Raw genomic sequence first — 18650 nt, 5'->3', positions numbered from 1 at the left:
TATATATATATATATATGTATCGATCCCCTTTGGGGATCGATAAAGTAAGTACCAGTCAAGAACTGGAATCGATGTAACCGACTAGTCCCCTCCCCCGAAACTTCAGGCCTTGTGTCTATAGTACAAAGGATTATTATTAAAAAGGTGGCGAGCAGGTAGAATCGTTAGCACGCCGGATAAAGTGCTAAGTACAAATTCCACCGAGGTCGATTTTGCTTTCCATCCCTTTCAGGGTCGATAAATTAAGTACCTGTGAAACGTCGATATAATCGACTAGTCCCCTCCCCAAAATTTTAGGCCTTGTGCCTTTAGTAGAAAGGATTATTATTATTATTATTATTATTATTAAGGCGGCGAGCTGGCAGAATCATTAGCACGCAGGACGAAATACTTAGAGGTATTTCCTCCGTTTTTTACGTTCTGAGTTCAACTTTGCCTTTCATCCTTTCGGGATGAAGTAAGTACCAGTTGAGTAGTGGGGGTCGATGTAATCGACTTACAGTCTCCCTCGAAATTGCTGGCTTTGTGCCAAAATTTGAAACCATCAATAATAATAATTTTATGTATCAGCACCATAACTTAGCGTTCGACAAAAGTGACCGATACAGTAAGTTCCAAACTTAAAAAAACAAAAGTACTGAGATTGACATGTTCGATTAAAACCTTTCAAAGCACTGCTCCAACATGGCCACAATTTAATAACAAACAAATAACATATATAAACACATATACACACTATATATATATATATATATATATAAATAAGAGAGAGAGAGAGAGAGAGAGAGAGAGAGAGAGAGAGATATTATATGCCACAGTGACCCGCGGAAATTCCATGTTTTATAAATGCTCTTATTTCTATTTTGATGCAGAAATTTATCGATCTTCATAAAAATGTTTAGTTGTGTTAAACGATGTGGAGTGTTTCTTCGATTTTGTGTTCCACAGTTAAGGTTGCTTACAGCGTAACATTCGAACTAGTTTCATTATATTAAAAATTTTCGATTGTCTTCGATTTCGTTCCACGAAAGAGGTTGTTAAAGAAAAACCAAAAAAAAAAACCCCCCAAAAAAAAAGAACAAGCCAAACATTCGAACACATGTCGCAGAGAAGCAGAGTATGACAGATTCACACTCAAGAATCTAGTATGTACGTGTGTGTGTGTGTGTGTGTGTGTGTATAAACACGCTGATGTGTGCACAACATAGCAATGTGTCACACCTCCATTTGAGAGATGTTTACGATTTTTAATGAGAAATAACCCCATGTTTCATGAACTAGGAGAGAGTCTAACTGGTGGTTCGAATTGCTAAAAGTAACAGCCAAATATTCATGAGACAACATTCTACTGTCTTAAATATAAGAAGCACACAATGAATTAAACATAAGAACACAATGAATTAATATAAACGGGATGATCAAAGCTGGAATTTTTTTATTTTTTATGTAACCTTAGGTCTTTGATTAGGACTGATCTGGCGCTAAACGTAACTCCACGTACAAAAACATTAATAAATTAAGTTGCAAAGTGAGATTAGATATAACATCAACTAATTCGAGACTGAAAAGATTAACAGACTTCAGACGAGATCCGTAACACCCGTATCAATCGCTTGCCGGGTGACATACACCCCAATAACTGGCCATCTCGTAGTCTTCCTTTTCTTTTCTGTTAAAGAATTATATTGTCATATTTCACAGTCGAATTTCTTCTTCTCGAGTGTTTATAGAGAAATACAAGAAAGTAATTTGTGAAAGGTGACGCCCTTGAAAATTTGAGTTGGAGAAATTCTTTATTTACATTTTTGTAACATCCCTTCCCGTGTTGGAGAAGCCACTTCAAAGACAGCAGAATTTACTTGTGTGGGTGGAAGAAGAGGTTGCTGTTTTTTTTTTTTCTTCTAACCGTGTGTCTTGGATCCAAATTACAGACCAGTCAGCAGGTTGTGGACGGTGTCCAAAGACAAGTTGTTAGGAAGTTCCTCTGAATTCCGATATTATTGAATGTATGAGGTTAAAAAAAAAACAAAAACAAACAAACGATAATGCATAGTGAGTGATGAAGAAAAAGTACAAACTAATGAGGGAGATGACCGCCGAGAGAGAGAGAGAGAGAGAGGGGGGGGAAAGATGGAGAGAAAGAGAGGGAGACAAATATACCGTGTGAGAGAATGAAATGACCGAGAGATATATAATTATTGAACACCGAACTCATCGTCATCAAGTACCATTCATTTTGTACAAAACGAGGTTTCCTTCCTTTCATAGAAACATATTTTCCTCGACACATACACACACATATATATCTACACATCGCTTGTAGCTACTACACGAAAGAGTCCTCTACATGGCCGCTCGACCCGCAAGAAACAGTAGCCAAAACCTCAAACCACACTCAACCGTCAAAAAAATAGGACACGTTGGATAATAAAGGCCCGAGTTCTTTGCAAATAGCGAGAAAAAAAAGGTGGAATTGTCACGACTGGAACGCCTTTGATTATACATTTCTGATCAAGGTTGACCTGAAGCTAAACATCAACAACAACACTAGTCACAAGTACACACACACACACACATCAGAGAGACACATATAAAGGAGGATATTGGTGGACGACGAGGGAAGAGCTGAATGTATGTCACCCGCAGATGGTTTTAATTTGACATTTCATTCATTATTTACATTTTATTATTCTCAGTGATTTCTTACACAACCGTTTCAGGTTTTCTTTACTACGAAAAGCGAAAACAAGAGAGTGAGTTGTTCATGTTTTATTCCCCACCACCACCACCACATCGTCTCCCCCTCCCCAAAATACAAGCTATGTAAAAAAAAAAAGCGGTTCCAACTTAGGAATGGACAAAAACAACAAGTACTGTACACGATATGAGCGAGAGAAAGTAGAAGAGAGAGATTGTTGTAACACGATATGGCAGTTAGAAATTAAATGTAGATAATCTTAATTCTAGACAGAAAGACGTGGAATAATTTGGGATTTCGTTACTTCCATAAACCAATGTTTTACCGTGTTTAGGGAAGAATGTAGAATTGATCATATTTTGATTGAATTAACATTTTTTTCTTTCTTTAAGTGTCATGTTATATCAGAACCAACAGGAAATAATTCCGTATTTTTGTTGTTTTCTTTTCTGTTTTTTTTTTTCAATAACATAATAACATTGTCAGTGGTTATTTCAAAAAAGCAGTATTGTCTTGACGAGGCCAAAAGCCGAGTTCTTTTGATAGAAATAAAGAATCTCAGGTGAACAGGTTTCGTCAAGAAAACTAGCAGACGTAAAATATAGTGTTTGTGTGTGTGTGTATATGAATGTAAAATATTATATATATATATATATATATATATATATATATATATATATATTGGTAGAATGGGAGAACTAAAGAGAGAGAGATAGGATACAGAGATATTAAAAAGAAGAAGAAAAAGAAGAATAAACGTTCTTTTTCACTGTCGTTGTTTGAAAAACAGTAAAAGGCACCGTACTAACTTTCAGAGGGGAGGGGGCAATGCAACTACATATATACACATATATATGTATAAATAGCTGCTTATTCCTACACGTACATGTAGGTATGTATGTATGTGTGTTATATATGTATGTCAATGTGATAGAGAAGAGGAGGAGAGGCAAAGAGGCTGACGAAAAGTACTTACCCCGTCAGTTTCAATTGGTGACCCAGCCGACAATCTCGGCAAACCTTTTACATCCGATCGCCATTGTTGTAGTTTATCCAGTTCTTTTTGGTTCATGCTATAAAAATTGTAAACGAGGAGTAATTGGACTCCTAAAATTAAAATTACGATGTAAAAGAAGAACTTATATTTGAAACACAGTCTTGAATTCGAAGCAATCCGGGAGGCTGCCATGCTGTGTACACCGCCTGGCTTTGTTCGCCTCCGAAAACAGAAGAGTGACAAGTTGGCAGCACTAAACAAGTGCGAGATAGAGAGAAAGGGAATTAGACTGAGGGTGAGAAATGGAGAAAGAAAAAGATAATATATATATATATATGTATGTGTATAGAGAGAGAGAGAGGGAGGGAGAAAGAAAGAAAGCTGTATATACAGAGACGGAGAAAGAAAGATATACGCTTATATACAGAGAGAGAGAGAGTGAGCGACGAGTGGTTTATGTGACGAAGGAGGCGATGGTGGCAGTAGCATAAGGCAGGCAAAACGATTCTGTTAAAAACTCACTGCTAATATAATAACAAGCATAACTTATGACGCGGTGGATGTTTTTAATAACTCGCCGAATCGTCTGCGTGTGGAAATTAAAAGGAAGGGAAAAACCCTTGTTGTAAATAAAAATCTATGGTTTACTTTAATTCTTCTTACTTCCTCTAATCGTTTTCTGTCTTTCTCCCTTTCCACTTTCATTTCATTCATCGGGTTTTGTTTAAAACTTGCTGGATTCTTGCGATTCTTTAACATGTCCCAACCCTAGTTCAATGCCAGTGTCCTTATGTTCATCAACAGTGATGGGAACTGGGTGGGGGTATGCAAAGCGACGGCATTCCCCTACTTTTTTCAGCTCACAAAGTTGGGTCGCTTATAGCGTTTTGACCCACCTTTCTAACCTCAGTTTTTCGGACCATATCATACCTCGAATTCCATCACTGATTACTTCGTATGCGTCTAAAAACGTCTTAAATACGCTTTGAGCCCTCAATATTTAAAGACTTCGATTCTATCAGTCGAAATATTTAGAACAGATATTTCTTTTCGTGTTAGATATCAGAAAGAGTTCACAGAAAATGAATTAAAAGTTGTAATTTAGAAAATGTTCCGTTCATCTCTGGGCAATCCTACACAAGTATGTCCACCACCACCACCACCACCACCACCCGGTTTTGTTTCCTCATAACTTGCAGAAAAATAGATATTTCTAAATGAAATTTTCTACAAACATTCTTCAGATGGTGCCGATTCCGATTAGATTGGAATTTGGAATGAAAAAAAAAATTCTGTGTTGGATAAGGAGTTTCGGAAAATTTATGCGGGTTTTTTTTTTTTTTTTTGGTTTTTTTGTCAGAAGTTTCAGAGAAATGGGTAATTTCTTTTTATGAAATCTTCTATAAATACCTTTCAAAGCGTGTAGATTACTATCATAATGGAATTTAAGATGAAAACAAATTTAGTGGGTTCGTATACATACATACTAATACACAACTCATGTCAGCAAAATGAAACTTGAAATTTCGTAAACAAAAATTGTGATGTGTCATTTATGATTGCGTGCGAGTCCACCAATTTTTATTTATCTATTTATTTATTTATTCATTGCTTTATTTCAAATTCTAATATAATCGTAATCTACACATTTTGAAAGGTATATATAGAAAATTTCTTTAAAAAGTACCCTTTTTTTGGTGGTGGTGGTGGTGGGGGGGGGGGGGGGAATAAATGAGGAAACAAAGCCGGCTTGGTGCGAATTTTCCGAAACTCTCCATCGCATTCGCGGATAAATGTTTTGCACATTACATTCCGATATAATGATAAGCTGAATCGTCTGAAACGTGTTTGTAGAAAAATTCATTAAACAATATCCATTTTTATGAAAGTTATGAGGAAATAAAGTCGATGAGGGGGGGGGGGGGTGACACATTTGTGTGGGCATGCCCATCTTTAAATATATTTATTGTTAGTAGCATTTATGATATCATGGAGACCCCAACCTCGTGGTGTGAAAAGGAGATAAAAGTATAGTGGTAGCCCCTAATAAACTGAGATAAGTCAGAGAATCGCAATAATTAAAATAGAGTTTGCAGATAGAGCAGGTAGTTCTACTGTGTGTGTGTGTGTGTGTGTGTGTGTGTGTGTGTGTGTGTGTGTATAAATATGTGTATGTATGTATAAATAAGTGTGTGTCTATATAAATAAATGTGTGTCTATATGTGTGTGTATAAATGTGTGTGTATGTATAAATAAATGTGTCTATATGTATGTGTGTATAAATATGTCTATGTATAAATAAGTGTATGTGTGCGTGTGTATCAATATGTGTGTATGTATGAATAAGCGTGCGTGTATGCCTAAATAAGTGTGTGCGTGTGTGTGTGTGTGCGTGTGTGTGTGTGTGTGCGTGTGTGTGTGTGTGTGTGTGTATGCGCGCGCGCATATCCATTTAGTGTTGACTGTCGGAAGAACGGAGTCCTCAATAGCATAGTAGAGATTAATAATGTAGTTTATTTTGGTTTTGCTACACTGAGTTTCATATGTGGGTGCGCAGGGTTTTCAGGCAAGTTATGACTGTCTGTCTGTCTGTCTGTCATTCTGTCTGTCTCTCTCTCTCTCTCTCTCATATATATATATATATATATATATATATATATTGTTGTACTTGGGGATGGTCATATTGCCAGTTTAGCCAATAAAAACACACGCACTGTATATTTGGTGTTAATTTTTTTTTTTTTTTCAGCTTTATATTACATTAATCTTAATCTTAATCTTATTTCGGCCAGAGTTCTTTCGTCACACTTCTGTGACCTCATCAGTGGTCCTTTGTTTCCTTCTTTCTTATGTGTGTCTCACCTTGCTAACTATCAGCCATTTTGTATTTTGTATTCCTATTGTATGTGTCTACGCATGCGTGTCCTTCAATGTGTCTGTGTCTTTTGTAAGTGCATGTGTGTATGGGGAGTGTCTGTATCACCTATATTCTCTGTTAATACGTGTTCATTTGTATTAGTTTTTATTTATTTATATGTTCATGTGTGTGTGTGTGTGTTTTTTTTTTTAATTTTTTTTTTATTTTTTTATTTTTTTAATTTTTTTTTTTAATGTGTTTAATTAAATTTTGTTAACGTATGTAGTATTTAATTCCATTTGTTTATCTATGTATTGTATTATACTTTGTTCCTATTATTGGTTTATGGGTAACATGTTGTCACATGCTGTGGTTTGTTAGTGGCGTATGTTAGTGTTCCATTCTAGTTTCCTATTCAGGCTAGGTTTCCCTTCTATTATGTGTGTAGCTTCAGTAATTTGTCTAAGTGCTGCATCACTGCTATGTGTAGATAAGATTTTAATTTCTATGTTGTTGATTGAGCCTCTATGTTCTTGCTCAGCGTGCTGGTACAGAAAAAGGGAGAAGTGGTATGCCTTCCCACAGATAAGTCCGGCAGAATGTCAATAGACAGCCTGCCGAACTATATCCAGGCAATGCAACCTCACATCGCCAATACGAAGGTAACAACCTTACAGGCGCATGAGGAAAGAGAAAAAGTCCTCAATGCCCACATGATGATGTGGACAATTGTCCTTAGACCCCAGAAGCGCACAGCCAACAACTTCCAAGCCTGGAACAATGATATCCCGACGCTGTATGGGCTCCGTAAGGACCACAAAGTAACAACTAATCCTGTAGTGGGACCACCAACAAGACCAGTCTGTGGAGCGAATGTCGCTAGTAACTACAGGATCTCCTACTTCCTCTCAATGATCATACGCCCCATAATCCAGATGTCACCTGATGTCTGTGACAGCACGGAAGATCTCCTCAGCAGGATCAACGACTGCAACAACACTTGCAACCTGACAGGGTGTATAGTGGGTAGCATGGATGTGGTATCACTATACCCATCTATCGACGTGGATTTTGCAGTGGAAAAGTGCGTGGAAATGATCAACGAGAGCGAAGTAGAGTTCCAAAAAGTCAACACAGAAGAACTGGGCCTCCTACTTAGATTGACATATGACGATGCATATCTAGATAGATACAACCTTAGAGATTTCTGCCCTAGTAGACGTCTAAGAGGTAGACCACCCACAATTACCTCTATGGCTAGGAAGACCCCTATAGAGAGATGGAGTGGATGGACCAGAGCCATACGGACCCCCACTAATATCCACCAGGTAAAGAAAATGATCGCACATGCACTAGGAGCTAGTATAAAGGTCACCCTAAAAGGCCACACCTTTAAATTTAACAACAAATTATACGCCCAGGACGAGGGGGCAGCCATCGGGGTTAGTATCGCCGGTGATGTGGCCAATCTTTTCATGGTATGGTGGGACAGAAGGCTTAAGGAACGCCTGACACAGAACTCCATACTCGTGAATGTGTACTCTCGATATGTCGATGATATCAACTTAGTGGTAAAGACACCCCCACAAGAGAGTACCCCTGAAATAGAAATAGAAACTAAGACTATGGAGAGCATCCAGCAAATAGCTAACTCCATCCACCAGAGTATTAGAGTTACGATAGACTACCCTACTAAACACCCTAACCATAGATTACCTGTATTAGATACTGAACTCTGGCTAGAAACTAAGAACAATAAAACCAGAATCCTCCATTCACACTATACAAAACCTATGGCCTCCAAGTACCTGACCCACCGGAACTCGGCTATTGCGGACAATGCCAAATTCAACATATTGATGGCAGACCTCGTCAGAGTAATGCGAAATGTCTCCTGCATGTGCGACCCTACAGAATTAAAGAGACATATACAACATTTCGTCCACCGCATGCAGTTCTCGGGTTACAGCCATAAAGAAAGGATCAGGGTTTACAAAGGAGCTATGAAGAAGTTTGAAACAATCAAACGCAACGATAGGAATGGGATTTGCCCACTCTATAGGAGCAAATCATGGAACACCATAGAAAGAACTAAGAAGAAAATAGGGAAGGCAAGCTCATGGTACAATAGCCACAAGTACCAAAGCGTCATGTTCGTCGACACCACCCCTAGAGGCGAACTGGCGTACCGTTTTAGAAGGGCCCTAGACAAACTTAAGCTAAGAATTAAGGTTGTTGAAAGGCCAGGCAACCCTATCAAATCCCTTATCAGTAGAACATACCCTTTCAGTAGAACCCCCTGCACTGATAGGAACTGTATCGTATGTAGATTTAGCCCACAAACGAACTGCAAAACCAGAAATGTGGTCTATAGTATAAGATGTACAGAGGGACGATGCAGAAATAAGACAACGACATATGTAGGCGAAACAGCAAGGAGTATAGGGGAGCGGGCAAACGAACATTGGAGGGAACTTAAGGAAGGGAAGAACTCATCAGTTCTGTACCAGCACGCTGAGCAAGAACATAGAGGCTCAATCAACAACATAGAAATTAAAATCTTATCTACACATAGCAGTGATGCAGCACTTAGACAAATTACTGAAGCTACACACATAATAGAAGGGAAACCTAGCCTGAATAGGAAACTAGAATGGAACACTAACATACGCCACTAACAAACCACAGCATGTGACAACATGTTACCCATAAACCAATAATAGGAACAAAGTATAATACAATACATAGATAAACAAATGGAATTAAATACTACATACGTTAACAAAATTTAATTAAACACATTAAAAAAAAAAAAAAAAAAAAAATTAAAAAAAAAACACACACACACACACACACATGAACATATAAATAAATAAAAACTAATACAAATGAACACGTATTAACAGAGAATATAGGTGATACAGACACTCCCCATACACACATGCACTTACAAAAGACACAGACACATTGAAGGACACGCATGCGTAGACACATACAATAGGAATACAAAATACAAAATGGCTGATAGTTAGCAAGGTGAGACACACATAAGAAAGAAGGAAACAAAGGACCACTGATGAGGTCACAGAAGTGTGACGAAAGAACTCTGGCCGAAATAAGATTAAGATTAAGATTAATGTAATATAAAGCTGAAAAAAAAAAAAAATTAACACCAAATATACAGTGCGTGTGTTTTTATTGGCTAAACTGGCAATATGACCATCCCCAAGTACAACAACATCTGTTTCAACACACGATTTCACATAAAAAATCTTGCAAAACAAATATATATATATATATATATATATATATATATATATAAAACTCTGTGTATCTCTCTGTGTCTCTGTCTGTCTGTCTATCTGTCTATCTGTCTCTGTCTCTCTTCCTCTGTACATAGAGGGGACAAACAAGGACAGACAAAGGGATTAAGTCGATTAAATCGACCCCAGTGCGTAACTGGTACTTATTTAATCGACCCGAAAAGATGAAAGGCTAAGTTGACCTCGGCGGAATTTGAACTTAGAACGTAAAGACACACGAAATACTGATTTTTTTTATTAGGCATAAAGCCCTAAACATAGATGGGGACACCACAAGGACAGACAAGACCACAGTGGGGAGAAAAAACATAAAACGAATGTAAATGAAATGAAAGTTATATAAAAATGAAAATGGACGCATGGGCTCCCCTCCCATGCAGTACCATTTGAACCGTTATATGTACTATTTACAATTGTTCTCTTTTTTTCCCTTTAATTTCATACTTTTTTTTTGTCTTTAGTAGACCTTCATTAGTGGTTCGATATCTCTTAAATCCACCCCTGGTGGCAACTCTTTAAATTCCACCTCCACTCCTGGCGGCTCAACGTTATCTCCACACATCTCTTTCAATTTTCTGTAGTTTTCCTCTTCTATCAATACTGCCTTCATATCCTCTGCGTAGACGTATGAAAGCCCCTTCACTCTTACTATTGAGTGTAGCTTGATTATTTTTTTCTCTGTTTCAACATTTTTTGGATACGTTACATTATACCATACTCCTTCTCCTCCTCGTATCTTCTTTCCTTTCTCTTGGACTTTTGGTTCTCTCTTTTCTTCCTCCATAAATAGTCTCTCCATCTCACCTCCATACAGTTGGGTTTCCCACAATTTATCCACTGGTAACTCCACTTTCTTTTTCCTTCCTACTGCCTTCCTTCGCAGTTTCTTTTCTCATCTCTTCTCTCTTCTTTTTCTGCTTCCTCCGCTCCTCCTTCTTTTCTTTTTAACCATAGTGAATCCATTCTCCGTTTCTTTGTCTGTTGCCTTGTCCTGTACTACCTGGTCCACCCTCTCCTGTCTCTCCTCCTGTTCCGTTTGCGGCTTTCTTTGGGTGCACCATGCCTTCATGTGGCCCCTTTCTCCACATGTGAAACACAATGGCGGCCTACCCTCCACAATAACTCTCAGCTTCACATCTTCCGGCAGCACAATCTCATCCACCACGCTATTCAAGTCCTCCGTTGTTGCCTGAATCGTTAATTCGATACCATATCCGCAGTAGTTCACCTTCTGGGTCCTTGTAGCCTTCAGAATCTTCCCATCTTTCATATTATATATTACGGCTGTCGTCAGCCATTCTTTCAATTCGGGTGGTACCTTACCCATTCGCACCTTGGCCACACGTTTGCCGCAGTACGAAGGCAAGAGCACCCATTCCTCTGTCCTTATTGCCTCTGTGGAGTGCTTTATTGCTTCCTCCTCCGTTGTGAAGCGCACCTCTACAGTGGCGTATCTTCTCTCTCTCGTGATGTATGTTGTGAATCTTTTTATATTCTTAACACATTCCTCTATGGCCTCTATTGGTGCGATTTCTATCTTTCTCGTGCGTGGCTGCCTTCATGGTTTTAAATATAACCGTTCTTTTTGTCACGTTCGCCGATAGCTCTTCAAGCGGTGTCAGCTTCAAAGAGTTTCCTTCCTTTGTGATTAATTTCTCACTCTTTTTCATCTTTCTAGGCTCCACTTTTATCTCGCGGACCTCCAACTCGCGCGCATCTACTCCTTTGCCCGTTGCGGCTGCCTAACTTGGGTTTGCTTCCGGCGCCTTCTCCATTTTCCCCACAATGGGAAACAAAACAACAATTAACGAATCAACAAAGGCAACAATTCCATAAATAGTTCAACATAGACTCACGCAACAACTTCACAGTGACGGGACACCGCTAAGCAGTTCGCCCGGCGTGCTAACGTTTCTTATTTCTTTACTGCCCACAAGGGGCTACACATAGAGGGGACAAACAAGGACAGCCAAACAGATTAAGTCGATTATATCGACCCCAGTGCGTAACTGGCACTTATTTAATCGAACCCGAAAAGTTGAAAAGTAAAGTCGACCTCGGCGGAATCTGAACTCAGAACGTAACGGCAGACGAACTACTGTTAAGCATTTCGCGCGGCGCGACGTGCTAACGTTTCTGCCAGCTCGCCGCTTTTAAGTGGGATATTATTCTATGCAATCGGAATTGAGATCTAAATTATATTCTCCATATTTTTAAACGTGGGATATCCCATCGAGAAATCTTGCCAGACGAAAAAGTTAAAACCAAAAACTTGTGGGGGTGGCAATTCATTTGTTTTCTTTGTTTTTGTTTTTGAGGAAGAACAGAAGTGTGTGGCAAGATCGCTTTCTCCATTATTGTTGAAAACTGGAATTCGAAGTGTGTGTGTGCGGGGTGGGGGTGGAGTCACAGCTTGCGGGGGTTTATTCTACACGCCCTCTTCGACATTGTCGGGTAGTGTAAATAATATTTTTTCTTTTAGTTTTTGATCACAAACCGAAAGTGTATATATGTGTGTGTGTGTGTGTGTGTGTGTGTGTGATCTTTTACTTGTTTCAGTCATTAGATTGCGGCAATACTGGGGCATCGCCTTGAAGAATTTTAGTCGAACGAATCAACACTAGTTCTTATTCTATCAGACTCTTTATCTGAACCGCTAGCTTAAGATAACGCGAACACACCAACACCGGTTGCCAAGCAGTGGTAGTGGAGAAACACAGGCAGAAAATGAAGATACACGCGTGCGCACGCGCGAGGTTCCAAGCAGTGGAACTGAACCCGGAACCATGTAGTTGAGAAGCAAACTTTTTACCATACAGCCACGTCAACGCTCATGTATCTTTTACGTTTTATTTGCTTCCGTTAGTATATATATATATGTATGTATGTATGTATGTATGTATGTATGTATGTATATATATATATATATATATATATATATATATATATGTGTGTGTGTGTGTGTGTGTGCGTATATATGTATGTATGTACAACGGGCTTCCACGCAGTTTCCGTCAGCCAAATCCACTCACAAGGCTTTGGTCAGCTCGAGGCTATAGTAGAAGACACTTGCCCAAGGTGCCGCGTAGTGTGACTGAACCCAAAACCAAAAGCTTTTTGCAAAGTGAGTTTCTTCACCGTACAGCCATGCATGCATCTATCTATCTATCTATCTATCTATCTATCTATCTATCTATCTAACTGTCTGTCTGTCTGTCTGTCTGTCTGTCTGTCTGTCTGTCTGTCTGTATGTATGTATGTATACATACATATATACACAGATACAGTGGCGGACGGGCCAGGTTGCCAGCTTACCCGGTGGCAAGTTGGCCCCTGCGCCATTACAATCCATATATGGAGGCCCATGTTAGTATCTAAGGGGCCCATCCCCTCAACTTTGAGAATTTTTTATTCACTCCTGGAAGAATGCATTATTTAATTCAGGCTGGCTGTGTTTGTAGACAGTTGAAAAGAATACTTTTATCAAGAAAAAAATAAAATTTTACATGATAGCTTTGTAGTTTGCGGGTGGGCCTCCTTAGTTTCCTGGCAACCAATGTTTTTAGACCCAGTCCGTCACTGCACTGACACGAACAAACGACCGCAGCCATATATTTTATATACGGGTTCCTTATAAATATATATATATATATATTATGTATGTATATATATATACATACATAAATATACATCTATATATTATATAATTGTATGCGTATGTGTATAAATGTCTATCTATCTGTCTGTCTGTCTATCTGCATGTATGTACATATGTATGTAAGACATGTGTCGCGAGTTAATACTGAGATGAGGCAATAAGCAAGAAGCAATGATCGAGTAAATTGTCCACAAAATAACAGAATGCCTTATCATTATGCGAAAATACGTTAAAGTATTTTGATAACGAAGAATATTTCTTAATAAACATCGAAATACACATACATGTATGCATATACATACATACATGCACATATATATATATATATATATATATATATATATATGTATAAACACACACACATATACATGCGCACATATACACATGTACTCACACATCCAGAGATATTATAAATGGTTGAGAAGGATGTACCTAGAGACGTCGGTAAACAAACCTTAGTAAACTAATAGAAACACTAATGTACATGCAACATAATAGCTGCACATACTTTTTTATGCAATCGCATTTATGCACACACACACACACACACACACACACACACACACACACACATACACACACACACACACGCGCGCGCGCTTATATGAATATAATTATAAATACATAATTATATTCATATATACACACACACACACACATATATACATATATGTGTGCGTGTGTTTAGGTTTAACAGTATTGCAATTTTATTTACACTCACATGAAATAAAAATACTTGTGAAGATTACTTCAATCGACAGACAAATTAAACACAATATAACAAAACACACATAACATTCGCCGTTGCTCTAACGATACGCAGGAAAGGCAGAAATTATTGTACTTTTACGAGGCAGCATTTGATATCTTATACAGCTGAAATCATGTTACCTGAGTTTAATAACGTTACATGTAGAAGGTCGCACCAGCTAATCCTGTCTCCTCTCATCACACACTACCAACTTTTGGATTCTACCTTCTTTCCTTCTGGATCTGGACTCTCCGTGTTTTTCTCCTTGTCTCCGTATTCTTTCTGTTGAAGAGCGTAGCTCGAAACGTCAAAGACTTTCCGTATTCCCGAGCGTCATACTAATATATACTTTTGTTATTTACACCACCTGTCCTCGTCTGTTGTTATTATTTGTATATTCTCCCATATATATATATATATATATATATATATGTTTGAATGTATATATATATATGTTTGAATGTATGTATGTATGTATGTATGTGCTGTGAACTTGAAATAATGCGGGCACTGTACGCGTTTATTATCAAAATAGTTGTTAGTTTTTTTTTTATTACTGAATAATGTATCGAATTTCATGCATTAAATTTGCTTATTTATAATGAATTAAAAGTATGTACGCTCTAAATTCGATAATTAGCATTCGTGTTTTTTTGTTTGTCATTTAAAAAAAATTTTCATTCAGGGTTTGAACTGTCTGCACTGCCTATCCTGAAGGTGTTTTTCTGATATGTGAAACAACGTATGTACACACACACACACACACACACACACACACACACACACACACATTGGCTGTGTGCTTAAGAAGCTCGCTTACAATCATGTGATTTCGAATTCAATTGCACTGAACGGTATCCTTTTCGGCAAGTTTCTTCTACCATTGCTCCGGGCCGACCAATGTCTTATGAGTGGATTTAGTTGGCGGAAACTGTGTGGAATCTCCACGCACACGTATATATATATATATATATATATATATATATATATGCACAACTCCAAAAAATGGAATAAGAACGTAACGGACGACAATAAAGACATACGAATAGATAGACGATACAAAGACGGACAGGACAAAACAAGGACAAATCATTTGTGGCCTTCTAGTCATCAGTCAAGTTTCCAATTATCATTACAGTTTCGGCCTATTATTCTTGGGACTGAAAGATTGCTTTAATGTTCACGCCCTATTTTATGAATACGTCTGTTTAAGTATCATAAAAGCATGAAACTATTAGCAGCTCTTTCAGTTGTATATTTAAAGGAGGAGGGGGAAGAGAAGGAGAAAAAGGAGCAGAGGAGGAGAAGGAGGGGAAGTGGAAGAGAAGGAGGGGAAGTGGAAGAGAAGGAGGGGAAGTGGAGGAGGAGGGGAAGAGGAGGAGAAGGAGGGGAAGTGGTGGAGCAGGAGGGAAAGGGGAGGAGGAGGAGAAAGAGAGGGAAGAGGAAGAGGAGACGGAGGGGAAGGGGATGAGGATGAGAATGAGGAGGAGGATGAATAGGAGGAGGATGAGTAGGAGGAGGATGAATAGGAGGAGGAGGAAGAGAAGGAGGAGAATGAATAGGAGGATGAATAGGAGGATGAATAGGAGGATGAGGAGGTTGAGGAAATTAACTGAAATGAAAGCAGAATGTAAGAACAAGAGGCAAGATAGTCCAGAGAGAGCAAGAGAGAGAGAGAGAGAGAGAGAGAGAGAGAGAGAGAGAGAGAGAGAGAGGTGGGGAACGGGAGACAGGGAGAACATAGAACGCAAGCAGAGAGGAGTAAAAGAAAGACGTTAAAGAGAATGATATGAAGAGTAGAAAGAGTAGGTGGAAGGAAGGAAAAGAAACTGAAGCAGCAGCAGCAGCAGCAGCAGCCGCAGCAGCAACAGCAGCAGTAGTAATAGTAATAGTAGTAGTAGTAGTAGTAGTAGTAAAAGAAGTTAGACAAATCGTCCAAAGCTGTAGAAAATATGTCCACTATAAACGTAGAAAATAAAAATATCGAAAAAATTAAAATACAGAAGTAGCGTATTATGAGATACGCGTAAGCGAATATGGACGTCTTGAAAATATTAAAAGTGTACAAACTAGGGTGAAGTCAATTTAAAATATTGGAAAATGTTTAAAACATGTAAATGTTCAGCGTATAGTCGTAAATAGCTAAAACGTGTGAGGGAGATAAAATGAATAAAGTGAAAACAACAAATAAAAATAATTTTAAAAAAATGATAAAATTCTTCCGTTTCGGTAGATTGTAAAGAATCAATAAAATATCAATTAAAACAGCGTTTAAGACCCAATATTTGAGTGGGACAGTTCAATAGACTCCAGTTATTATGCAGTAAAAAGTTACACAGTTAGTACTTCGATACATGTCTGCAAGAATTTAACAGTTCGAAATCTTTATCCATTGCATGTAGCGCCTAGAATAAAATGGAGTTTTCCTTTAAAAATAAAGCACACCTCATATTTGAGGAGTGGGAAGCATGAGCGTAAGGGCCAGCCCCTGAATTCTGAAAGGAAGTTTGTAGGGTTTATTCGAAAATCAAGTATAGCATGTGAAAAATTTTTCTCGGATAGTTTAAAGAAATTCTTTTCTTGGAAGAAACTCATCTTGAATTTATTTCCTGTTTACCAAATGCATGATTTAGGACTGCATTTTATTTTCTGTAGTATAACTCTCGTAAGGTTCACTAGTTTTTGCAGGCAATTTCTATTAAGAAAACAGCTGTTAGGATCGTATAATTACAGTGAAACATTACTGCTGGTATTGAAGAAACTTTTTGAATTATAGTGATTAACAGAGGAAGCCAAGTTCTTAGATAGAATAATCAGGAAATAATCTGCGTCGGCAAGACTTGAAAAAAATATAGAAAAAAGTGAAAGGGGTACAGTGAATTTGCCATGAGGAGTGGAATATCCAACGTTTCGGATTCAATCCTTCGTCAGGAGGTAGAAAAAAAGAGAAGAAAAATAAGTCAAACAGAGTTTACATCCTTTCAGCTTGAAAATTAGCATCTGGTGTGTTCGCGAAAGCGACCCCCAAGGCGTCGCCCTGTTTCTCCAATGTATAACTCATATAACTTCTGTTTCACGTTAGCAGCCCGTGTTATTCTGTGTCCACTATCAGTTGCAGCCAGTTTTTCAATTGAGAGGATGTAAACTCTGTTTGACTTTTTTCTCCTTTTCTTCTCTTTTTCTCTACCCCCTGACAAAGGATTGCATCCGAAACGTTGGATATTCCACTCTTCACAGCAAGTTAACTGTACCCCTTTCACTTTTTTCTATATTCTTAGATAGAATAGCTAACTTGAGTACAAGTTAACTAATAAGAATAGCTAACTCTGAGTGCTGTTCTGCTAAATATCTTACGCTATGCTTCGTTGCGAAGTGAAAGGAGAGTAAATTAAAGAATTCGTTAGTCATGTTGGTTTTTACATTTTAGCTGAGAGCTAGATAAGACCATAACTTTTCCTCTTTTTATTCCTGCATTTGAATGTTTGGGGCTAGCCATTCTAGATTTTATCCAAAAGCCGCTATTGTAGAGTACTTCACTACAGTAATATAAAGCAGTTTTAAACACAGCCTCATCTTCGGCTATGGAAAATAAGAATAATTAAATTCTGAAGAATATTAAGCATATGATTAGAATTTTCTATCTCATAAATTACTGTCTTATTAAGTTTCTGGTGATGACTAAATATATTTGTTCCTAAGTTTAATGTAATATCTAAGAAATCATGAGCTTATAACAAATAATTTTATTAGATCTTTCCTAATCTTATCCTATTCCCAGTCATCCAATATTACATGGGACTAACACTAAGAGCCCGCCCATCGTCTCTATAAAAGCCGAATTGTAAACTAGGGAATTTTTGTGCAGGAAGGCGAAGATATCAATTCCGATACTTACATACAAGTCAACCCTATTAAATGATGCACCTATTGGGTTATCAAACAACTGATTTTTTTTTCATCACAAACTGAATTGTTAGAAAACAATAGGAATTCTCTTGTGTGGAGAATTATATTATTGGCGCAGTAACGTATAGGGACAATGAAGGCTAAAGTTTTAAGAAGAAAGGGTTTTTTATGTGTAGGGGGAAAGAAATCAATAATGTCGAACTGAGTATATTTACAGTGCTACTTATGCTTATAGAATTTCTCAGAGCCGTTACTAAATGTTAATAAATCAAGCTCTAACTGATAAATTGCTGTCCCATAAGAGAAGTGCCATCGAATTTTACGTAAAATCTATTGTAGAAATCTTTTATCTTTTGCTATTTACTGGTTTCAACTACATGTTGAGGCCATACTGGGGCTACAATATATATATATATACATATATGCGAGGCGGGTGGGCTGGTAAGTTCCTGGCTTTAA

The 18650-nt window shown here is 37.9% G+C and overlaps 1 protein-coding gene across 1 annotated transcript in view; it reads right to left on the bottom strand.

The window, feature by feature from the left end:
* LOC149132273 (xylosyltransferase Oxt-like) overlaps positions 1-4721 on the bottom strand; it is a 228908-nt gene extending 224187 nt beyond the window's left edge. Inside the window, exon 1 of the mRNA XM_089364882.1 lies at positions 3676-4721. Within this exon, the coding sequence (XP_089221008.1) occupies positions 3676-3888 (213 nt within the window). The 5' untranslated portion in view covers positions 3889-4721. The remainder of the gene's footprint in view (positions 1-3675) is intronic.
* Positions 4722-18650: the final 13929 nt, after the last annotated feature.

This window comes from Octopus bimaculoides, chromosome 16, assembly GCF_046866305.1.
Source record: "Octopus bimaculoides isolate indiv1 chromosome 16, ASM4686630v1, whole genome shotgun sequence".
Lineage (NCBI taxonomy): Eukaryota > Metazoa > Mollusca > Cephalopoda > Octopoda > Octopodidae > Octopus > Octopus bimaculoides.
The sequence above is the reverse complement of the archived record's forward strand: the minus strand, read 5'-3'. Positions and strand labels throughout refer to the sequence as shown.